Here is a 24,620-nt window from a genome sequence, read left to right on the forward strand (position 1 = left end):
TAAAGCCATGTACATCTTTATTCTCCACCCAGGCCAGCAAGGATGGGAAAAGGGAATGCAATTAAAAATAACAATCAGCAAATACACACTATCTTTACTTAAAAAAACATCCAGACTAGAACAGCCAGAAACACACTCAACAATCAGAATAACTGGAATTCCCTGCAGTTTGGCAGTGGCACATATGCAGTAATTACTTGTGAGTTTCTGAAAGCAAGGCTAGAACAAGACAAAAATTTGTGCTTTTTTCTATTACAACAATTGATAATGATTATATATTTTGCAGCAGGCAAACCGCTCTTGGGGGATAACAGGCAAGAGAGAAAGCTATCCAGAGTTGTTTTGAGAAAAGTTTGATTAAAACTTTTACAAATAGCACCAGAACTAACCCCAGGCTTAAACTAGCCCCCACCAAAATCAATGGCAGAACACCCTGACTTTGGCAGGAGCAGAGGCAAGCTTGGTTAAGTGTAAAGAAGTAGAAAACAGATGATGGATTGTTCCAGTATATCCCCAAAGAGGTGGCCTCTAAACCCAGAAGCATAGCTGCTGTGGCAGAGGGAGGGTATTACAACTTCTCTGATGCTCCTTTGTGTCTACATAGCAGTAAGAGGCACAGATTTGGTTTTGTCTCCACTCTGGCAGGCTGTTCGCAATCTGAAAGCAAATCCTGCAGCTCAGCAGACATTTCACATGGCTGTATTCTGTAATGAGCTAGTATTTATCATTCAAGCCCTCTGTAAGCTGAAGGCTCTTTGTACTACTGACCCCAGCCTTTCGTCTAGCCTTGAACAGCTGCTCTTTGGCAGTGACAGCTGAATTGGGTTTTCTCCTTCTGCAGCAATGCACACTTGCCAGCCATCCTTCCCCCAAACCCACTTGTTTGCTGCATGTTGGGGCCAAGATACACAATCCAGTCCTTTCACGCCAGCAGTGTCCCTCTAGGCAAAGCGTGAGAACACTTGCCAGCGGGCCTTCCTTCCCATTAATGCTTGTTAAGCATCACTTCTTCCCACCCTCCAGCCATGTGGGAGCCTGCGATTTCCATGTGGAGGAGTATTAAGCAGAGTGGCTGTGCTGGGTCACTACAGACTGTCAGTACTGACACGACTTACCCTCAGCTTCTGTATTAATTCAGAGGCATATCAAGCTCCCCGATTGAAACAGCCCTGTGAAAGGCATTTCACTGCTTGAACTGGTCCCAGGCATATATATGTCAGCCTCTTTGAACCCCACTGAATTACCTGCCATTGCCTCACAGGTGGGGGTCTATTTTTTTTTTCCTGGAAGTTGGTCATTGCCTTTAAAGACTTAGCCAGTAAAAACTGAGCTGTGCATCAGGAAGCAGCAAATGCAGCCTTGGCTGTACCTGTGCCCAGGGAGCACCTCTGCTTTGTCAGTAAATTGTGGGGCCAAGCCTGCTCTTGATATTTGGCTTGTATACTATTCACACAGTTAATCCCCAAGCCAGTGCTACGAGGCTGCTTTGGCTGGACCTCCCAGAAGGGGACAGAACAAGGATGCAGCAGGGACTTCACTTATTTCTCCATGTCAGGCCTGGAGGATCAGATGGGCTTGTTTATACATCACCAGCTCCCAGCTGTCCTAACCAGGACAGACAGCCAGTGTAGTCTTGAGCTCATCCTTGAAATGCAACACGAAGCATTAGTTCCTGTGAAATCCACCTTCTGAATGCTTCTCTTACCATCCTAAAACTAAAGCAGTTCCCCCTCTGGTAGGGAGACTGCGAAAGTGAAACACCTATACAGACATGAGTGACTGTGCAGCCTGACTGACTGCACACTACAAATTACCTACCTACATGCATACAAATGGTGGGCTCCTCTGGGTTGGGGCTGAGCCAGACTTTCTAGCAGCACCAGCTGAACTAGAGCACTCAGAAAATCAATCATGTTTCAGACATGTAACTCAGTCCCCATTAGAGTCCGTTATAGCTCTCATATTTTCTTCATGTCCTCCTCAGGACAAAACCCTAAGAGTCAATCCAGAAAAAGAACTTTTCTCCTAGTCAATTTTTAAAGAAACAGTTAAAATTTCTCCAGTCTATGGTGGCCACCTCAGCCTGGTCTGGGAGCCCACTAAGATGCCATGCAAAGTCCCAAAAGGAGGGAAACCAATTATGAAAATGAGACATGAGGGCAGGAAGATGTATAATCCGTTGTGCTTCCATATAATTAACCAGGAAGTGTAGGGGGGACACAGACTTCCAGAACTGAGGCACTAATGCAGTTTGCACTAGCACTAACAGACACGGGCTCAGGGATGCCCCTGTTCTGGAAGGGAAGGTCCAGCAGCTCTTCCATAAGAGCAACTTCAAAAACAGAATGACTGTTTCAGTGAGACCTTCCCATCCCAAGCACCTTCAACTCTACCTCCCTAAATACAGGTGCCGCCGGTCCACACCTGCATTGCAGTGACAAGCAAACTGATCACCCTTCCTCAGAGCAGGTGTTTCTTCCCTATAATGCAACTGTTTGCACTGCACACCGCGTATGACTCCCATTACCCGTTCCTTCCTAGCAGTGCACCTATCAAGAGATCAAATGCAGGTGTGTCCTAAGCACCTATCTGTGCACCTACAGTCACTGGACGGTGCTTGGTGACAGGCCCGTCAGGTCCCCATCCACCGCATTACAGAGCAAGCCCTACTCTTCCACCACGTGATGGCTGTGTTTCAGGTCAGTGCAGAGCTCACGTGCCTTTGCTGGAGGCTATGCTGTCCTCTGCCAGTGAAAGGCTGGGCACAGCTGTTCCAGTGGTCTGTTTCTCAGACTCTGACAGTGTCTAAGCAGTTAGCCTACCTGGAAAGTTTGCTGCACTTGTTGGAAAGACTGGAAAAGGACCCTTTCTAGGAAAACTGCAGGAACGTCACACATTTTGCAGTTTAGCCTTCACCTCTGAATGGGTTCCTATCTCCTGGAGTTCATTCCCTGAGTAGAGACTTCTTTTCACTGGGTCAACGGGTCACTGTTATGTACTATTCCTGAAAAATAGTCTAACTTTACAGAAGTGGATTTTTCAGCATGTATCTCTGCCACTTCACAAACAGCCTGAGCCCCACAGACCTGCATCTTCTCACCATTCCCAGAAGCTGTAATTAGCTAAAACAGATGATAAATCCTTGGAGAGCCATGCACCTCCCCACCCAGACCACGTGAAGCTAGCACACTTGCATTCTGTGACATTTAAAGAGCACTCCCAGCCCAATATTTTATTCATTAACTTTGTGTTTAAATATATATATATATATATATATAAAAAAATCAGTGTGTTTTTTTCTAGGTGAAAAACCACTCACATATGACCAAAATAGTCAGCCAGGACAAAGGCTCAGACTGCCGAGGTCTCAACCCCCTGCGCAGAGCTCTTGCCAGAGAGACTACCTGAGATGTTGTCAGAATCTAGCAGCTCGACAATGCTGTATGGAGAACAGTCTTCCAAACCCAGCTTGCTGCAGAGCCAGCCACAGAAGCCCTTCTCCATATCCCTGACAGCATGCCACCAGTACCCAAAGGACCATGCTACCTGGGCCACAGCTGAGTACAGGCCTAGGGAAAAAGACACAACCATAATTATAATTGGGTAGAAGATGATCAAAAAGGGACAAAAGGTGATTTTGTGCCAGAAGGTCCTCTCTTCATTGTACACCAAGAAGATGTTGTACCATGTAATGGTTCCATAGTAGAATGAAACCACAAAGGACAGTACAAAAATGATGGGGAGGCAGATGATGGTCCAGAGGACGATGTGGGGTCCTCTGTCCAGCCCAACATCACATTTCTTCTTCTTCTCAGGTACATCCTCTTTAGGAGGTTCCTTTGACTTAGCCAGTTCCTGCAGCTCTTTGTCCGTTAATGTGACATGGATGTCCACCATCTGACCCTTCTTCTTTCCCCTGGTGATTGTTCCAGTCAATGTGACATAGCGGCTGTCTAAAGGCATGTTCCAGACACCTACAAACACAGATAAACTCATCTACATTAGATTTATTTTCTGTATGGATTACTTTGTGTAAATCTCCACAGACCCCAAAGACAATTAAATAGTGCATATGGAGTTATAGTTAAATGAAAAAAAGATGGACCACAAGAAGCAAGGCACTATAAAGAAGATTATCACAGAATAAAATGGAAGAGGAGCTAATGAAGGAGGAGACAGGAATTCCAGATGACAGCAATCACAAGGGAGAGGACTCCAGCATCTGCACTGGGGACAATATGTGAAGGGAAAGTGCTGCAGGAGTATATGAGAAAGAGATGAGACAGAGTAACTGAATCAAAATGGTATGCCTATTTTCTCTGGTACCCTCATAGATTTATTCCTGAACAGTGTGGACACTTGGGGTGAATTACATAAATAGGACTAAGACCCTTGTTCTGGAATAAGCACATCCAAACGTGGAGTTATACTTGAATAGCTAATATTTCACTTTACATTTGCACTGTATCTCAATCCAAATTAATTTTCAAAGTTTAGAAAAAACTTACAAACTCTCATATAATTATATATTATATATCATATAATTATATATTATATAAGGGATCAACAAAGGCACCAAACAGGAAAGTGTTGGGATGTGTGTTAAAGTCACAGACTGCCTTAGTTTCCAAGTGACATTGGTTTAGGATGGTCCCTGCAGTGGTACTGGCCATAAACTCTTCTATGGGGCTAAAATATGCTTTCTCCTGGTCTTAATTCTGACTAGCTTGGAAGGACGTCTTCAGAAGCTCTTAAAAGGAGGCTGAGCATTTTGAAGTGGCCCACAAAAATAGGAAGGCAGCAGATAAGCCATGAGGACAGGGGTTGGGATCATGGGGGAATCTGGTGCAGCTGATGGACCAGGAGCATGCATTCACATTTAAGCCCCTCTCAGCCTGCACTGCTGACTCACAAGAGGATTAGCCATAGAACCTGCCTTCCATACTTCTTCACTGCAAGGGTATTCAGGACAGACATCAGAAGTGAAAGTGACTCCAAGATGCCCCACAATGACTTTGGCAAATAATCACTCTTAAAGAGGAAGCTGTCCTGAGAATATGCAAACAGAAGGCAACAGCAAATCCTAGACAATGAGTAAAACTCCCTGTCACAGGTAGAGCCACTAAATCCATCTGCTTCCATCCTTTCACTTAACAGGCAGTTGTTTTAGGCATGGACAGGGGCTTGATCACAGCATCATTAGTTTAAAGCATTTTTCTGGATCAACCCCAACCAGCACATACATTTAAAACTAAGAGAGCAGCAACAACCAACCTCTGCAAAGAACTGCAGAAGACACCCCAAATAAGCCTGTAATGCTTTTTATTTCAGAGCGTTTTCATATATGAACTCAAACTCTCCTTGCCTGCAGTCTTGGAGAAGGTTGGTCCCACCGGCACTTCCATTTGACCTTAGTGCATGCTGGCATCAAAAAAAGCTTATGGAAAGTGGGTGCTCCCAGGAATACATACCGTCTGCCATGGACTGACCCAGGAACTTGGAGCCTTCCTCAGAGGTCCTCTCCCCTCCTTCTTCATCCACCTGTTCTTCTTCTACCTTATTCTCATTCTCCGACCGATACACTATTATTGACTCGGGACGGGACTCTTTCTTCTTTTTTTTCCTCCGGTCCATAGTGGCTTCCCCATCAAAGGTGACAGTGGTTGCCACAGCCCTTCTCATGGAGCCGCGGCGAGGGCTCTGGCTTCCAGACTTGCTCTCTTTCTGCATGGTCTCCTCCATCCCACTGCTGCTCTCAAGCACCTCACTTGGCATCTTGTAGCACTTGTTTCCAAACTAACAGCTCCTGCACTTAGAAGTCATTGATTAGACAATGGTCCCATGGATGCTTTTTTTTGGTAAGATGTCTCACTGCTGACATCCAAACTATGCACTCCATTCCCAGCCTAAAATGAGAGAGAAGGCTGAAAAAGTGTCTTTTTCTTACCAAGCAGAAAAAATTGCCAGAATTTTCCTATAAAGGGTTACTTCCAACTGGTTTAAATGTCATCTGAAGATCCTTATTACTGTCCTGAACATCAATTTTATTACATGGATACATGTTTTGTAATATCACCTAATCCTGATTCTCAGGTTCCAATTTTAAATATAACAAAGCAAAGCTACTGGAAAAGGAAAGAGTATTAACATTCGTAAGAAGAGATTAAACAAGCACAGCTTCCTGGGTGAATTTAACATTCCTCTGCAATGCTGGAAACAGACAGAAGACAATAGTTTTGGCCCACATGCATCAGAATGAAGAAATGAAACCATAGACGAAAAATAAGTTGACTGATTTAGGGGACTGGCCTAGATTAGAGACAACTGCAGCAGGAACATTGCACTCATCCTGCATTACAACAGCTATATTGATGCCAACCCTTCTCATTTTGAGTGTCTCCTGATTTACTGCCCATTGCAAGGATATTACAAACAGTAATCAAGTTATGTGAAAATGAATGATGTTTCAAACCTTACCAATTTAGCATTATGTCATGCTGTCAAACCTTAAAAATACAGTATATACAGTGGATTTAAAGCAAAATTACTATTAAGATGACTTCACGGGGGAGGGAATTGGAAACCACAGCAAAGTCTTCTGACTGGGCAGGGAAAACAACCCAAATCTTCACAAATCTTTTAACAAATATAAGGGCTCAGTTTTTTACTCCTCATTCAAGCAAAATTAACAGCAATATCAAGTGACACTGTTATCTATGGGTAAGCTGCCTAAGTAAAAACCATATAATTAAACATGCATTGAGGCAGACAAATCCTGTTTTGTGAACATGGAAGATGCAGGATTAATGGTTCTCAGATTTCATAACAGTTAAGAAACTGACTGCCAAGTATTCATGAAGTATTTAGGTACCAATCTGAATACACTGAATAATGTTTTAACAACTCTGTTAACAAGTTCTGTTGAACATTTACATGAACATTTATATTTAAAAGAATGCATATGACCAATAATTAAGCGTCTACCTAGTATCTGAATCATCTCTTTAACATGGAACTAAGAAACACAGTTATCATAATTTATAGCCCACACAATGCTGGGGAAATTGTTTTACTTGAACAGATGCTAGAAAAAAGTTAAGCATTTTTAGATTTGGCAGTATGGTCCTGGTCTTCCCACAGATATAAGATTTTGCTGGTTTGTTTTGAAATTTTTTGCAGAACTTTAGATCAACTATTTATGCCTCATACACTCACACTCACACACACACCCCCACACACACCCCACTTTTAATTGTGTCATTTAACACCTAAGAATGTGGCCAGTTGGCTCTATGTGGCTTTGAAGAACTCAACAATTCAGATTATTTTTTGCATTATAAAAAATAAATCTTCCCTGGTGATCAGAAGCCACATAAAATGGAATTCAAAAAAACCCAAGATTTGGCATATCCCAGAAGTCAGACTACTTCTAAATCACTGGGCAGGGAATATCTCGGCTAGCTCTGCAGCATGGCTGGGAACAGACTGTTCAGATTACCATCTCAGTTTACACTTGCCGTGCAAAAATGTATGCCTAAATTTGCAGACATACTGGAAAACAGCTCCATAAAATACTAAATTTACTGCAAATACCCTCCTCTCACTGCAGTGTCAAGTGTTGCACTTTAGAACTACCTAGAAGCAACTCGGTTTAAATATTCCAGTGTTGATCAAGGGAAGCAAGAGCAAAGACGGGCAGTGATGACGAATGCCCTCATCTGGTGTACCAAATAAGTGTAGTTTGGTGGGGGGGGTGTTCAAGGTCACTACCTATGCATTTTCCTCCCATTCCAAAGTCCAACCTCAACAGAGAATGGAGCAAAAACAAGAAGGGGGTTTTTCCCGGAGACCTTTGAGTCTCTGGAAAAAGCATCTCATCACCTCCACCCCCCTTAAAAAAAAACCATAAATGAACTAATGAAAAGCAATTCCTCAATATAGTTCTTGTACCTCATCTGCCTGAGGAACGTGGCCTTTACATCTGTTTACAAGCAGCGTGCAGATAGGCAGTTTTCGACATACCATAATATAAAAGAGGAATGGGATATGCAAGAAACTTCACAGTGCAATCTAATGCTTTGCTTTCCACTTCCCCCTTTTAACTCAAAGCAAACCATCCACTGACTTCAAAGATAGTAAGTTCTGGCTCTTAACATGTTAACATTGGCAGGATCCCAATATCTCTTCACATCTATTGGAATTCACATAAGCTTTCATTCAGTGTTTTTTAAAAATGCTTTTATGGGGAAATGGAATAAATTTATTCTATAGAATAAACTCACTCTTTGTAGTAAATTCATGCAGGAAGTACAATAGGCTCTAACATGTTCTTCTGAGAATCAGCAATAAAACTTCATGTTTTGCATCTATAAAATCCTTAAATCACCTTGAGCCTAATGAGCCCCTGAGACAACAGTGAGATTCCCCTCCCAGAGGTGGTGAAAAAAAAGCAGGCCTGGAGCCACAGAGAAGCCAAAAGCATCACTGCTGGGATGATCTACTAAAAGTCTGGAGACACAAAAGTTGATTTGGGATTAGATTCCCAAAGTTCCTGGCTGTAGTTCCACGCTCAGTCCCTACTGCCTTGAAAAGGGGATGACTTGCCAGTAACATTTGAAAATAACACAAAGCTACAGGCAAAGATTTGTGGTTGGGCTTTTTTTTCTTAAAGTTTATCCAGCTGTGACCTTGGTTAAACTCACAGTAGATGATAAGCGAATGTCAGTTCTCGGTGTGATGCCAAAGCCTAAAGGACTATGTCAACCTTGACTATGCAAGGAGGAGCAAGGTGATGTCACTTTTGAATCTGTCACAGATAGGCACCAGAAATCTGTGTCCAGTTCTTGTGCTCACTGGTTAGGCGGGATGCTGATTAATGACCAGAAGTCACCCATGATCCCCGAGTTATTTTGCTATGTCTAACGTTCCCACCCCCACTATAGCAGCTACCGGCACTGTGAATTACCACCAGGACTAGAAAGAAACACCTCAACAGCAGGGTTATCAAGGGGTGGCAGCTCAGTTTCTTCTTCTCTTGCTCCTGAGCTGAGAAGAGGGGAGGGAATGGGCAATGGGGGACAAGACCCTATGAAGCGCTGTTGCTGTGGCTGGGTCAGAGCCCTTGGGATAAGGAAGTGAAGGATCCCAGATTATTCTGTTTAAGGCACAAGGAGGTAAAATCTGATGTCAGTCTGTCTACATCAGAAACAAAAACGTGGTGAAGATCCCTCTGATCCATCAGAGGAGGATGCAGTAATATAAAAAGTTTAAAGATACAAATACAGGGCAGATGTTGGGTAGGTGTTTTAACAAAGTGGGTAGATGTCACTTGATATACGTCATGGATGGCTGTGGAGAGTTGTCCTGTCGCTGGAAACTTCCAAATCTGGACTAGGTATCTTGACAGCAGTTTGGTCACCAGTACTTGACCAGAAGAGGTGCTAATGTGGGGAAGTCCTCTGGCTTGTATTAGGGAGCAGTCAGATTGAAAGATCACAAAGATCTCTCCTGACCTTAAGCCTGTTTTTGCAGTAGACGTTTATTCTTCTCTAATCTGTTTCTGCCAATGGAGCAGCTGGGGTACACTCTGCCACCTGGTCTAGACCTTCTGAACACAGCACCTCGAAACACCACCATCAGCCCCACATCCTGCAGGGATGCTGGTCAATCAAACAGGTTCCTGCCCCAGTCCCATTCTCCTGGGAATATTTTCTCCGTAGTTGCAAACAAAAAACGGACTCTTGTAGAAATCACAGTAGTGTATGCAAAGCTTGTTTTTCTTCTCTTCCTTTTCTTTACGGCCTGTAAGAACAAGGCCAGCACTCAGCACTACACAGCTGTCCACAGCACCAACTCTTTCAGCCATACACTGACATCTTCACCCCTTAGAAGCCTTGCTGTGGAGCTGAAGCATGACAATTGCTGTGCATGTAATATTAGTGGTCTCCCACGTGGGAGCACAGGGGCAGACAGGAATCTAATAACTGTCCATGGGAGGGAAGGAAAAGAAACGGTCAAATTTCAGAGATAGCAGGGACCAGTTTATTAGCCAAACAGTTTGTTATTAATCTCCGTGTGAAAACAGATGGAGAACCCTGGGGAGGCGGCTCTGCAAAAACACTCTGTAGAGGAATTTTTAGAAGCACAGTCTTCTGTTACTAAGCAGGAAAGCTACTGCTGCTTACGCTTCCCATGACAGTATTAGTCTTTGACACACAAAACAGAAGCCTAAAAGCTTGGCCTTGCACCATTTAGGTCAAAGGAAGTTTTTTCCATTGGTTTTCAGGGCTTGATCCTGCTGCTAACACAAGAGAAATTATCTGGTTTGAATGCAGACAGGAAAGAAGAGTCTCCCTGCAAGCTAATAAAATCCTTGATCTTAAATCCTTGCTACAGCACAAGTAACCTTTTTATGACTGCTCAGAGCAGACATGAGAGGAAGAAATGTAGACGGTAAGCAGTAAGGAGCATCAATTTTTATTTTTATAGTCACATAAAATGTACAACACATAAGAAGGACTGGCACTGTGTCTTCACTCACATCATGCAGGGGTTATCTGCAGAAACAAAAAACAACCCGTGCTTTAGAAGCACTGTGAGTTACCCAGGATGGGGGAGAGATAAGGGGAAATTTACCCCAGAGACACACCTTGAGAGAGAGCTCCCCAGCCATGGATCCTCCTTTGCCTGCTCCTTCTACTCCATAGCCTCCCCATCCCATGTTTCTGAGGATGCATGTTACCCAAAGGATTATTTCCAATTCCTAGTATTTTTAAGGGGGTTATCTGCTGGCAGACTGTACGCATGAAAAATGGATGGTATCTGATGCATCCAGCTGTTCAGGACAGATCTGGCTGTCACCAGTCAATCATGTAATGATAAAACACACTGGTCTAATGCAGGACATGCAGCCCCAGACCCTACAAAAAACATGTGGCAAGACCTATGTAAGAAAGCACATTTAATTCAGACCTTATGCTGGGAGAGGGCCAAACAGTAGGGCTCCCTCAATAGCTTTGGATCTGTTTTAAATACCTAAATGACTCCACATGACCTTTCACATATGCATCCTCACGAAACCCTGCTGAAACAGGACAACCTCTGTCTCCACTTAATGGTGAAATAGCTCAAACTAGATTACACAGTTACTTGAATCTAGCAAATACTCAAGGCTGTGATGAATGACACATTAGAAGGTGAGGCAAGAACAGCCCCTCCCTATCAGTACTAGTATCTGTGCAGCTTGCGGTGAGCTTGACGGGGGAATTTATCTCACTGAAAAGAACACTTTTGCATTTTAAAAGAAAATAAAATGTTATTTTCAGCCAGATGGATTCCCTCATCAGGTTCACCATGCAGCTACCCCTAGAGAAAAGAATGTCTAAGGAAGGGGAGAAAAACTACCCCTCATGGCAGCAGCCCATTGCGAGGCTACATTAAGTGCCTGTATAACAATTGCAAGAGGCACAAATTGAAACATCCACCTATGCCATCCCAGCAAGGTAGGAGAAAGCAAACAGCAAAGCTCACAGATCACACCCATCTTTCCCTCCCTGCTTAATCCACAAGCTTCAAAGCACTTTCATTTCTTGGAGAGAGAGACAAGAAAAATGACCATGCTCTGGGTGTGTATCCGAGCAGCAGACCTCAAGCTGGACTGCTGAAAGCAGAGGATGGCACTGAGCACCAGAGCAGAGGGGATAATGCAGTAAGATGACTCATGCCACCAAAAAGTTTATGGGTGTTTGCTAATGGAGCCCCCCTGTGCCATGCCTTCCCCTCAGGAGGAGAGGGTGCTAAAAGCTCAAGCTAAAAGCAAAGGGAGGAGCGGGCAAGCAATACAATCTCTGCAGGCAAGCACCGACAGACCTAAGTTTGCCCAGTCCTTCCCATTTATCACTGGCATACGGCTTCTGCCTGTTGGCAGGTGGCATTAGTGCCAGCACTGCCCCACACTGCTGAGCAGCTTCTGGACCAATCCTGCTGGCACCATGAGCCAGACCTGCATTGGCCAGCACGGGTTGACCATCAGTGAAGCTGCAGTAACGCTGGACTTGCTTGGGTGTGGATTAAGGGCTCGCTGGCTCCCGGTGCCATGCTGGGCAGCTTAGGCCCCTTGCTCTCCCTGCTGTCCTTCTGTGAGACACCCGAACGCTTGCTGACAGTATTCTACGGGTACAGCCAAAACAACAAAAAAAAGTACTGGAGAGAGGCATTCCAAAGTATCACTAATTTGTTTCTGGATGACATTTTCAAAGGATTTTTTTAAAAGTCAAGGACATTTTACAGAGTATCTGTTTTATGAATCTGTTCTTTTTATTTTCCTCTGCTGTTCCATAACTTTTCCAAATGTCACAGAATAATAACTGCTGCGTAGACCAGTATTACTGAAGGCTGGAAAACAGCATACAAGTATAGCTGTGCATTTTTATTTCATACTAAAATTTTATTTTATATTAAATGAAATGCCTAATTGATTTTCTGGCATACCAACTTCTTCAAAATCCCCAAACTGTACTGGTCTAGGTTTTTTTAGAGCAAAAGCCTGAAGTGCTGTCTCTCCCTTGTCTCCCCTCTTCTTTGTCCAGACTGCTAGAAGAAAGAGAAATTAAGACAAAGGACTCAAAGCTTCCCACTGCCTCCACAGGGATGAGTTCTGTTTCTTTATGTTTACTATACTATGCTAAAAATATCAATGAATGGTACATGCACATTAGCCTTTAAAGAGAACAAAGGCTTTAAAAGGAGAATGGCTTAAAAACGGATGTTGGTTTGAAATCTTCAAAGCAAACCAAGTGGTTTAGACACAAATCTTGAATAAACTCAGTAAAAGTCCCTAAATCCTGTAGGAAAAAAATATCAACGATAAAGTGGAGACATGATCTCTCTGTTCCCCTGCTCTACCCCTCACTTCTGCATTTGCCAAAGCAGGCCACCCTGCACCTTGAAAGAGCAGATGCCCATTGTAATTCCTACCCCATCCACCAGGTCACTGCTGGATTACACAGCACCACAGGAACAGCCAAATGAAGTCAGTCCCACCAACTTGAGCCCAGCATCCTACCTCCACAGCAGTGCCTTTAGGCTAGGATCAAGTGTAGCATCTATTTTTATTGGTATAATACCTGATTCATCCTCAGTTTGAAGGCTTGATATTAAATGGGATTGGAAGATGCACTAGGAGCTTGCTGCACACATCAAACCAGTGTTGTGCCTCCTCTAGGCATCCAAGCAGGTGCCTAGAACACAGTAACAAGAGCAAGCATGTAGTACATGAAAACAGAGTTTTCACCTTCCTTTCCAGAGTAAAGAGGAAACACCTTCCACACGGTGTATGCACACACACATGTGCAAGTAAGAAACACCGGGAGTTGCTATGTCTGAAGACTGCAGAGCCATGAAGCACCAGTGGTGGGTGTGAAGCACTTGTGCTAATGCAAGACAGCACAGTCCTAGTCCTAGCTTAGCTAGAGACCTGGCTGGCAGGTGGTTATTTCAGTGAAGGACCTCTGTTTCCTTTCCTTAGGAAATCATGCAGTGCTCTCACCAGGATGCTTTAATGCGTGCTGGACTCTTGCCTGACCTTTACAATAACTAAAAACTAGGACCCTGTGTTGGTACCTCAGGCTCTTTCTCCTTCCCTTCCTACTCAGAAGACCCCTGACCATCTCGGTGGTCTCTCCTTTCCTGCCCTGCTCTGTGCTGGCAAGATCAAGCACCCCAGTGCTTTACTCGGACAAAATGAGGAGAGACCACACATAGAAATACCTGCAATTAGAGAGCAAGAAGTTGCAGCCATGCAGCCCAGTGGAAAACACAGTCAATTGTAAATCCAGTCTGGAAAGGATTATCTGAAAAATACCAACACCAAACTATATCCTGTGGTTCTTATTTAGGCAAGATATTTGGGGGCTTCAGATTGGAGCTTTCTCCGAGTTACACCCAGCGGCAGCCCAGGAGTTACTGAAGAGCCAAACTGCAGAGACAGAGAACTGGAAGATTCCCCTGGGAGCGATTCAGGATTGCTTAATGCATTGCACAGTAAATGTAATCTAAGATATTTAGACAGTATCTCCAGCAGCAGGAATTAGTTGGCTCAGGGGACTCTCGATTGGATACAAGTGCAGATACAGATCCGTGATGCCAGGGTATTAAAAATGCAGCACTTTCAATTGCAGATAAGTGAATGCTTCAGTATCATTAGTATGGTATTAGCGGGGGGTGTGATTATTTAGAAAATCTGTCTACATACCAGTTTCAAACTGTTTGATGCTGATATTCTACATCTTGCACCACTACGAACTCTGCTTTGAGCGGGGTATCTGTCTTTGGTATCTCCTGTATTTTTTTTTTTAATTACTGGAATGAAATTCCTAGGGATAATGATGAAAGGTTGCAAAATCCTGCTCATCTCCTAATTAGACTGAAATCCCCCAAGATACCACTGAGAGTGAAGTACCTTTCCAGAGGGGAAGTCCCTGAAGAGATGAATTGACCAGAGAGCCTGACCATCAGCTGGGGCTGACCAGCAGGCATTCTGACATGGAAACCAGAAGCCACGAAACAGAAAGGCTCTCACTTGCCAGTGAGAGATGATGAAAGGAAAAACAGCCACAGGAGAAAATGCAGACAGGAGGTGAAAATAGCAGGGATTTCCAAATAGGCCTTTCGCATAATCCCACAAAAAGGTCCAGAGAGGTACGGAAACAGAAACTCACACCGGTTTTCATTTCGTTTTGGCTCAATTCAGGCACTTCTTGTAATAGGCATGGGGGGCAGGGAGGAGAAATGATTGTTACACTTTGTGCAATTCGGTATCGCAGAAGAAGAAAGATATGAACCTGGAGCATCCATGAGAGTGGGGTTCTGGGAAAGCAGAGACTGCTGGAGTGCAAGCCTGCTTTTTTCTGAAGGCTACCTAGCAGAAACCCGCTGTCAGAAATTGTCTTTGACCTTAAAGTTTTATTTCTGGCACTGAGATGCTTTTCATTAAATCTCCTCCGCTCTCACCTCCTTGTGAGATTGCTGGCCCCAGAGATACCTCTCCCGGGGTCTGGATGCTGCGGAGACTTCTCTCCTATTTGGAACCATCTGTTTTCTCACATCAGGTTGGTATTTAACAACTCTGAGACCTTCCCCCTTGCCAACATGGATTACGAGCTATGGAAGGGCACAGACCCCCTGAAGGACAGCAGGCTATAAGGAATTATTAAGGCAGTACCTATCACTGCCAGGATTTTTAAAGCATGGCAGCGTGCTGCACTGGCAGATGTCATCAGATGAATAGCTGAGCCATAGGCTGGCAAAGCACAAAATCAGCTTTTGACAAAAGTAGCCTTTTCTGAAAATGCAGAGTTTCCTATTCATCTCAACAAATTGAACTAGTTCATTCAAAGCCAAGACACAATCTGGGAGCTGTAAAAACAGGAAATCTAGTTTTTCCTCTTCAATCTATAAATAAAAAAGTAGATGTTGAAGAATGGCATGTGCTAATCCCACAACTCTGAAGGAGCTGACAACTGGAAAAAAATATCGATGAATTCTTTTTCCTAAATGTGTCATTTTGATTTTTGAATGGTTAATGTCTTAAGTGATAGATATACCAAGGACAAAAAATTCAGATGGTTTTTAACTTCAAAAATGAAAATGAAGACTCCGAGGCTTTAAATGCAGATTTATTTTCTTCCAAATGCAAGCTGACACATACTGAAAAAATACATAAATAAAAAATCAGCTGTCTAATCAGACACTATTTCCTAACACATAAAAATTAAGAATCTGAACATTAAGTTTATAGAATAACATAAATATGTAAGAAGAGCCTTCTGCTTACTGAATTTACCACTATGGCTGCATGTAGTGACAGACCAACATGTTTTAATGCTACCAATAAAAGAAAATGAACATTCCTTTGCGAATAAGAAACTACAAGTGTAGGAGAGGATTAAAATTTATTGTAGTTAATACGATTTTCTTCTTTTCAGCTTAAATAATTTTGAATTTCAACTGCTAGCATAAAATCGATTCACACAAAGGTACACTTTGAATCCTTGGTTCAAAGGCAACCCACATGACAGTGAATAGAAGCCATTGCCTTGCTGAAAACATCTGTGAGCACTGGTTATCTCAGCTCTGTTCTTTGTGGATAGATTTTGTACCAGAAGGGGCTATCCTCCATTGAATGCCAAGGAGTGGATGTCTCTTTCTCACCTCCTTACTCTCCAGTCTTTATGCCTTTGCCCTTACTCTTCCCACCCCTCACTCACAGAACCTTAACTTATGTGTTCAGCCCTGTATTTATGGCATTTCTACGTGTATTGAGTAAACCCAGCAACTGATAGGGAAGAAAAATCGTTTGATAGTGCTCTCTGGGAAGAACACTGAAATTAAGCAAAGTCATATGAGCAGAGAGGCCCACTGGACTTTCCTTGGTGGCCTGCGGCTCAGTCAGGATGGCAGGCAGGTTGGAATATGAAGATCTAGCTCACTAGCACAGATGAGTGCTTCTCCCTGGGGTTAATTAATGATCGCTCTGATACGGCCTGCTTAAGGTATGTAGGGCAGCCAGAGGCAGTTAATGGGGATCTGTGGAGTCTACAGATTGTGGAAGATAATTAATGGGGGGAAAAAAAAAATTCTTGCAGTGTCACCCACAGTGCTTCACATTTTGCCTCCAGAAAGTAATACTGTGCTTTAAAACATTAAAGTATTCTGCAAACATTAGCCCACCCAGAAGGCAACTTTGTCTAATGGTTGCCTCACTGGCCTAAGTCACCATGCAGAAATCCATCCTGTCCTGTCACCCTTTGCTGAATGAGTCTGGACACACTGTTAACTTCTCCTTGCCTCCCCTTCCCTGCGCTTAACGGGAGGGTATACAGCTTCCTTTGAAACACACTGAACTTCAGGATAAAGATGTTATCTTACAATTGTCTCTGTTTTAAAGTAATAAACCTTAGAACATGTTTAGGAAAAGCAAATAAATCCGTTTAACAAATGAGAAAACCAAAACAGACTCAATGATTCTCCCACTTCACTCATGTGTCTTTTAAAAAAAATTTTTCTCACTCTCTTCCCACATCAGCCATCTCCCCTAAGGCAAAAATAACAGGACAAAATTGACATATACTTCCAAACATCTCTTCTATTGAAAAAGACAGAGGAGATGCCTGAAAAGACACTGAACATGCACACACACACTCCTGGGCACATCAGCGCTGGTTAAAATCACCTGCAATGGACAAAGATGCTCTGTCACTTCACTGTAGGATAGAAAGGAAAATAATGTTGCCTGTTCTCTGTGCCAAATGTGTAATTAATACTGAGCTTACTGAGGGCGATTTTAAGTGGAAAAAAATCACCATAAAGGCATTTTAGCACAAACCGGCTATGGTAGGGACATGGTAAACGGTATCACCTCAGCCTTCACGGCCTCTTCCCGACAAAGTCCGTGCCTGGAGAGAGGATTCTCTGTCCGCGGGTCCCTGGCAGGAGAACACCAGCAGCTTCCTCTGCTATTTATGACACCTTCAGACCATTGCACTGACTTCTCCTGGCTGGGGCTCCACGCCCCACGCTCCTGAGGGTGTCTTCCCGCGTCGCTGTGGAAGGTGACCCGAAACGGTACGGAAAAATAGGAAAACCCCTCCCTTTGAAGCAGACGAGACCACGGATGGCGGCTCGGTGGGTTTGCTGCGAGGCCGCAGCTCCCAGAGGCGGCCCCGAGGCACCAGGACGTTACCTGAGGAACCGAGCCCTCCCAGGCGCTGAACGTGCGGCCAACGGTCTCTCCACCGCGGGGACAGACCCGGGCGTTCCCCGACCCGTGGATAACCGCCCCCCTTACCTGCCGCCCGCCGGCTCCGCCCGCGGGGCGCCAGTACGGCGCTGTACCGTGCCGCAAGACGGGGGAGCGACCCCGCTCAGCCGCAGCCCGCCCGGGGCCCCAAGCACCGCTGCCGCCGCCGCCTGCTGCTCGCCGTCCCCGGCGCTGAGCCCCGGCGCGAGCGGGCGGAGCCTCTCGTCACGTGGCGGGGGTGGTGGCGGCCGTTGTGCGAGCCGCTGTGTGAGGGGGGGGCGGGTGAGGAAGATGGCGGCGGCGCTGTTCCGCGGGCGGGTGGCCATCGTTATCGGCGGTGGCACCGGCATCGGCAAGGCCATCGCCGCCGACTTGCTGGCGCTAGGTGGGCGCGGGCGTGGGGGGGGGCGGGGCGCTCCTCAGGGAGCCCCGGTGGGGCTACGGGGCAAGGTGGGTGTCGGGGGGAGTAGGGCCGGGCGTGAGGTGAAGGCGGGGGATGGAGTTTGAGGAGGCGGGTCAGGGAGTGCGCGGGGGTTGTGGTGCGTTTTGGGGGTAAGCAGCGCTCGGGGAGCGTGTGTGTAAGGAGCTTATGGGTGGGACGTTGTGACAGGAGTCAGTGAATGGCGAGAACGAGGTGAGGTTGACGTGGGGCTATGTCTTTTGACCCGCTGGCACTTAAAAGATGCGCTGTTTTAAATACAGCGGTCAAAGTGAGGTTATATTAAACCCGGGCCCTTTCTCTCATTCTCCCTCTTAAGTTGAGTTTTCATCTTGTTTACCTGGAGGACTGAGTCTTACGAAATAGTATGGTTTTGAACTGTTGTCTGCACAGTAAGCTTAGAGAAATGGTGCTTCTCTCTCAGTGCTTGTGACAGAAATGTCCTGAAGTTAATGTACATCTTCAGCGTGCGCTTTGTGGGTTCTCCTTCTGTGCTGATTCCGGAGAAGTGGTAAAATCTGGAGTGAAAGGCAGTCTTCTGAGTCATCCACCTTGCAACACCTTTTCTGCAGTTTCAACATAAGTGCTAGGGATCATCGGCATCAGACTGGTTTCAGATAATGTTTATTCTCATGATTGTATCACTGTCTTCAAAATACCAACACTAGCATTATGCCTCACAGTGCCAGGCTCCTCGTGCTTTGCGCTGTTGAAATGTGTACCACGCCATTTCACTGCATATTAAAGAGCTTTCTTTGTTAAGATGGTGTGCTGGGAGACATCTCTGCCTCTCCTGGCCTTTGTCACCTCAGCTTTCCACTTGCTTTGTAGAGCTGAAGTGAGGGGTTAGTTCTGTTACCTTTGTATTACTGGGGAACTAAGCATTTTTTTAAGATGTCCTTACATGCTCCCTTAAAGAGGTGCTTTTTAAGCATCATCACACTGTTGGTTGATGATGTTACCCAATTACCTTAAAATTGTACTTAATTTGATCTGCATTATTTTTCTCAAGCAAAATACAAATAACAAAACTGTGTGTCCGTAATATCCTAAATAGAAAACAAGGCTGCAAATCTCTACAAAGCACATGTGAGAAAATAAAGAAAGAGTTATGGCTTAAGTCTGAGTAACATTCCTTTCCTGCAGACTTGCTGGCTACTCCTGACAAGAAGATGGCCGGGAACTATTTCCATGTATACCTTGCTCTTTAGGCTGTATTTTTTTGGAGGGGGGCTGGCTAGAGAAGAAATACCTGTAGGAGCAGTGACAGATAATGCCAGTCATGGTGTACATTGTTTTTATAACCTGCCTCCTTTGAAGCCTTCTGGACAGATTTAAACCTTTCATCTGGAAACTTGTGCCCCTTTCCCCCTGACCCTATCAGGAAATGGTCTGGTCATTCTTTGTGAAGAAAAATAAGTGAAGCAGTGTAGGCTTGTATAGTAGGTATCAAGTGTTCCTCAGTGAGTTAGAATCTCCCTCTCCCGCAGTTAGTGTATTTAGCAAAAATATAGTCTTTACTGGACCTTATTCTATATCAGTATGTGCATTGATAACAATTTAAGTTGATAAATATAACTGTGCTGCTGTGTTTTAGTATTTTGTTTTAATCGGTAATTGTGTGCCATTTTATGAACTCTCCTCTGTGTTAGGTGGTTGTGCAGGTGATTTGACTTCTTCATTTAAAAAATCAGGAGATGTCAGAGACTAGTATCTTTACATGTGTTGTTTTAAGACGGCCACTGATTGAAGGTGAATCTCCCACTCCTAGGGATTTGTAGTTGCAGCACTTCCTTGTGGAAGAATTCAACTCCTCTTTTTTTTTTTTTTTTTTTTTTTAGTTTTATGTATAGTTTCACAAGACAGCCTGAGCCAAATGAACAGCTTGCTGCTCTTTACTCCCACTAGTTATTTTGAGTTGATTCTGGTGTTTGTTTGATCACGATAGGCCAAATTCCACTCAGTAAAATAGCAACAAAGGAAGAAAAAAAAAAACCCCACCTGGCAAGATGTTAACATTTTTTTTTGACTGTTTGAGGGTGTTGAATTGGTTTATGTTAAAGCAGATGAGCAGCAGAGCTGGTATGAGGAAGGGATGGCTTCTGCTGTGGTGCTGAGATTGTGGAAGGAGGGAACTGGGAGCAAGATGTCCTTGCCTGCTTGGCGGGAGAAGTAAGTAATTTGTCTTACCCATAATATGAAATTACACGCCTACTGGATTTGCACTAGGAATTAATTTGGTGTGGTCTGTTTTAGTCTATGTAGTAGCAATCACTGAAGCCTTAAAGCTGTCCTGAGTCCACTGGTGTGACAGAAGAAACTAGACTGGTTGTAGTGTAAGTGCTTGCCATTAATTTGGCACCTGCATTGTTTTTCTCTGTAGAATGAGTCCTTCTGCCTCTAAATGCTGAAAAAAACAGAAGACTTGAGGTTCTGCCTAGTTTTTTCCTCTCCTTTCTGAGCTAGGATTCTACAGAGTGTGGCGGTGCCACAGGGAAGCCTCTGTTCCTGCTGTCTATAGTCTGCAGATAGGAAATAATCTTGTGAGGCTATCGTCCTTTCCTTCGGACTCTGTAGGGTTAAAAAGCAGTGTTACATTTGCTCACCGCTAGTCAAAATTCCAGCTAGACCTACAGTTAGATTATATTTGTGGTTTTAGGAACAAGCATTTTTTTGTAATCAAGATCTGCTGAAACATCTTTAAATCACGTAATTGATAAATGAGGCAGCTGTGAGCAGAGGCAGCAAAAGTGATGTCTGAAAGCTACTTTGCTGACTCTGCAACTCACAGGCTATCTTCCCTTCTGCAGGAAGGAGAGGGAACCTCGTGGACAGTTTTTTGATAGCTCTTTTCCTGGCACAGTGGGTTCTTGTTGCTAAGAAGCACCTGATATCAGTCATTTCTCTCTCTCACAAGAACTTCAACACTGTATCTTCTAGTCAGTGACTAATAAACGCACATCCTACAAGAAATCTCCATGATCTTATTAAAAAACTAGCATAACTGTAATTTTAATTCTGTTAGCTGAAGGATGTTTAATTTTGTCTCTACAGGTTGCAGTGTTGTTATTGCCTCTCGTAAATTTGACCGATTAAAAGCTGCTGCAGAAGAACTGAATAATACATTTTCTTCCATGTGTCCTGCCAAAGTGACTCCCATACAGTGTAATATCTGCAAAGAAGATGAGATAAAGACTAGTGATCTTGTTCTGGGGCTTAACATGTCAAAAGCTTATTGTATATATAAATTCTCAGATCTCCAAAGGTCATCTTTGGCCTTCTCAAAAGTGGCTTAGATCTGGGGAAAGGTGCAGTAAAGCACTGTTAAATTGATCTAGATAAAGATGTGCTTTCCAAGGGAAGACCATTTTTTAGCCAGCTAAGTGAGAAAGCATTTGTAATGGCAAATATTTTTCTGACCATGCATATGTATTTCAGATATTTCTGAGAGAGGGAGGCCTTGGAACTGGGATGTTATACAGCCGAGCTGGAGCCCACTTAGCATGGTTCTGTGTCACATTTCTGTGATAGCAATGAGGAGGCATTAACTTGTGAAGATGGAGACCTCAGAATAGTTCCTTCAAACACAAAGTCATAGCATGGAATCTCAACCTTGTGACTTGACACAAGTGGCCTGCATTGTCAGTTTTGCTTGTATTAAAGCAAAAAAGCACCACAGTTATTATTTTTAGCCATGTTTCAATTTTGGTTACAATTTGAGGTGTGCCTCATTACAAACTCTACTACTATCCCAGTTCAGTTTTTTTCTTCGTATTACAAAAAATGGAAGATCAAGAGCAAAAGTATTTAATCCAGTTTCTTCAGAAGTCTGCATTCACCTCCTAAGTTTTTTAATCTGTGTAATTAAACATTTAAAAGTCCAGCATCAGGTTGGACTTTTAACTTATTGAAAACAGCTAGAAAATATTCCAGTAACCACTGATTGCTACATTTTTCTTAACCTTTCAAAGTCTCTGTTAAATTCTAGCATAACTTAAAGAAATATTAATGACCTTCAGTAGCTGTGTAGATTCTGGAAATATCCTAATATACAACCATAAAGCAAATAAAAAGTAAAATTCTTCCCTTATGGAACAGCTCATGCCATAAAATATTTATAGTGATATACTTAGACTTTCTCTCCTGAAGGAGATGAACCCTGGGGCTGTGCAGTATGTCACTTCACCTACCAGTGAATTTTAGGTTTGTATTTACTAGCATCAGCAGTGCGATATAATAGGTTGTGACAGATGTCAGAGGGCAACTTACATGATTAAAGGTAAAGAGAGAGAAAAAGTTTAAGCCTTGTTTCACATCAGTGTTCTTGCAGAAAGTACTCTGGCATGCTTAATAGCCTTCTGCAGGTGAATCTTATTTCTGCATCAGTTTAAAAATGATTTAGTGGGAACTGCAGTGTTCTGTGAGATGGTAGAAGGCTTGGATGGTGAAATGAGGTAATCTCCACTAAACAAACTACCATTCCTTCTTTGTTTCCTGTTTATTAAGTGTAGCTAAATACATATTTGATAAAACAGCCTTAGATGGCTTTGGAGACTTTTTTGAAAGTGCTTTTAAATCCTTTTTTATAGTGCTGTGTAAAGTGTTTAGGCATTATTTTGTGTTACTGGTAGCCACGCTGATACTTGAAGAAACTTCTGTCTTTGCTGTTACCCTGCAGTTTCATCATAGAATTGTCTTGTTTCCAGTTGAGTTTTAAGCTCTACTCATTTACAGTCACACCAGAACTTTCTTAGAACTTTTCATATGATATTGGAGAAGCCTCTATCAGGTGTCCCCTGCCAGTAGAAGTTCTCATAAACCATTGTCATTTTTATATCTGTATCTATTGAAGACAGCGTTGAGAGGAATAAGGTAGATTAAACTCCAGTCTTGAATTTTTCAGTCATTGACTCAGTCTTATAATTTGACTCAATTCAGTTCTCCAACTGCTCTTACTTCTTTCTGTTGAAGTCCTATTTAGAAAAAATATCACTGTGAAAATTTCATAAGCCTTTTGTGGAAGTTTTGAATAAAGAATGCAATTTCTGTTCTGTATTAACATAAGAACTTACGTGTACCTGCTAAACAAATATTTATCCATTCCAGATGCCCCTCTCCAAGACCAGATATTTTTACCGGTTAGAGGCATCTTGTGATCTTTGTTCTTTAGCTCTTGTTTTTCTGGCTCTGTCCTCTTCCCTTAGCTCTTTAGTGCTGAGATTCTCAAAGATTGCTAAATCCTGGCCACTTATTACTTAATTTCTAAAAATTACTATTGGACCAGAAATACGTGGATCACATTTTCAGCTTTTAAATTTGTAGTGAGGATAGCACTTCCTTACACTTAGGTGCTTGGTGTTTGTAAGTTGAAGCTAGATAAACTTACATTATCAGTTGGTAACTTACACTGCTAAAAACCATCAGAACTTAGAACTGAGGGATGTGGCAGGTTTTCCACAACCCACTGCTCACTATTGCTTATTTATTATATTTGCTAAGGGCAGCAATGGTGAATACTTTTTTTTCTAATTTGCACTTGATTACCTTGCAGAGACTAGATGAAAAGTACCTTTGGGCTTTTACTTCTATTCAAAGGCATCATACATCCACTTTCAAAACCTATTCCATTCTTAACCTAAAATTTAGTCCCTGGGACTTGGAGTCAGGAACAGGGATCAGTAAAAGACATGGCGAAGGATTTTTCTAGCCTAGGAGGTAAATCTTGAGTAGAGGCAACACAGCAATATAGCTCACTTAAGCATTTTCACAAATACAGGAGTAGCTTCCTGTTTACAGTGGAAGATGGGGTGAGAGGGCATTTGAAGAAACAAGACTTGTACAACTGTGTTGGCTCCATATGCGACTCATTAATAGCTTTACAACTCATTGTCTGGTTTCAGCTTAGTATGAGTGAAGAGTATTTACCTCAGAAATTCACAGAAGCACGTTGTTGGGCAGAGAGGACAGCCTCTACAAGTATTCCCTGTGAGTCGTTACATCCTCTTTTTCAGGTACCAAAGAATGTGTGAAGGAGAAAGACCTTATAAATGTTTCAACAAGGGAAAAAAACTTAGGAGTTCAAGCCTCCTTAGATGTCAGAACTGATCCATCACAAGCTACAAAGCCCAGGAAGCTTCCTGAAGAACTACATAATTCATTTAGTATATCCTTTTCTTTGACATCTCACTGAAACCTTTCTAAGAGTAAATCTTTCTCTTAAAGGAAGCCACTGTGATCACCTGTAGGAGCAAGCCATCCTCTTACCGTAGCATGTCCTTTTTTTTTTTTTTTTTTTTTTTATCCCTCCATCAGTTGTTCTGTGTTTCTCTAGAGGCCCCTATGAATTTTGTCCTGGTTTTAATTTTGTAATCAGGCAAACTGAAG

General features: G+C 43.2%; 2 protein-coding genes and 1 non-coding gene across 4 annotated transcripts in view; 2 read left to right on the top strand and 1 right to left on the bottom strand.

The window, feature by feature from the left end:
• On the bottom strand, positions 1–17,963 carry TMEM169 (transmembrane protein 169). Of its 2 annotated transcripts, none has more exons than XM_030017232.2 (3): positions 17,846–17,963; positions 5,472–5,906; positions 1–3,974 (listed from the first exon to the last, which is right to left on the bottom strand). In XM_030017232.2, exons 2-3 carry the CDS (start codon positions 5,773–5,775, stop codon positions 3,352–3,354), a joined length of 927 nt encoding a protein of 308 aa, XP_029873092.1. In that variant the 5' UTR covers positions 5,776–5,906; positions 17,846–17,963; the 3' UTR covers positions 1–3,351. The 2 variants fall into 2 exon arrangements, with proteins under 2 accessions (XP_029873092.1, XP_040980220.1); XM_041124286.1 differs by lacking the exon at positions 17,846–17,963 and adding an exon at positions 17,417–17,756.
• On the top strand, positions 13,059–13,243 carry LOC115343432. The gene has a single exon (XR_003924128.1). It is a non-coding gene; the product is annotated as a U2 spliceosomal RNA (small nuclear RNA).
• Positions 17,651–24,620, top strand: part of PECR (peroxisomal trans-2-enoyl-CoA reductase) — a 19,045-nt gene continuing 12,075 nt past the window's right edge. Inside the window, 2 exon segments of the mRNA XM_030017231.2 lie at positions 17,651–18,182; positions 21,291–21,424. Coding sequence (XP_029873091.1) covers positions 17,672–18,182; positions 21,291–21,424 — 645 coding nt within the window. The 5' untranslated portion in view covers positions 17,651–17,671.

The sequence above is a fragment of the Aquila chrysaetos genome, chromosome 6 (assembly GCF_900496995.4).
Source record: "Aquila chrysaetos chrysaetos chromosome 6, bAquChr1.4, whole genome shotgun sequence".
Taxonomy (NCBI): domain Eukaryota; kingdom Metazoa; phylum Chordata; class Aves; order Accipitriformes; family Accipitridae; genus Aquila; species Aquila chrysaetos.

Bases quoted from the DNA above. Each gene is read 5' to 3' on its own strand.
- TMEM169 (XM_030017232.2), bottom strand. From the start codon at position 5,775: ATGCCAAGTGAGGTGCTTGAGAGCAGCAGTGGGATGGAGGAGACCATG. The intron at 3,975-5,471 runs GTATGTATTCCT...CTGTGTTTGTAG, and splicing joins GGGTCAGTCCATGGCAGACG to GTGTCTGGAACATGCCTTTA.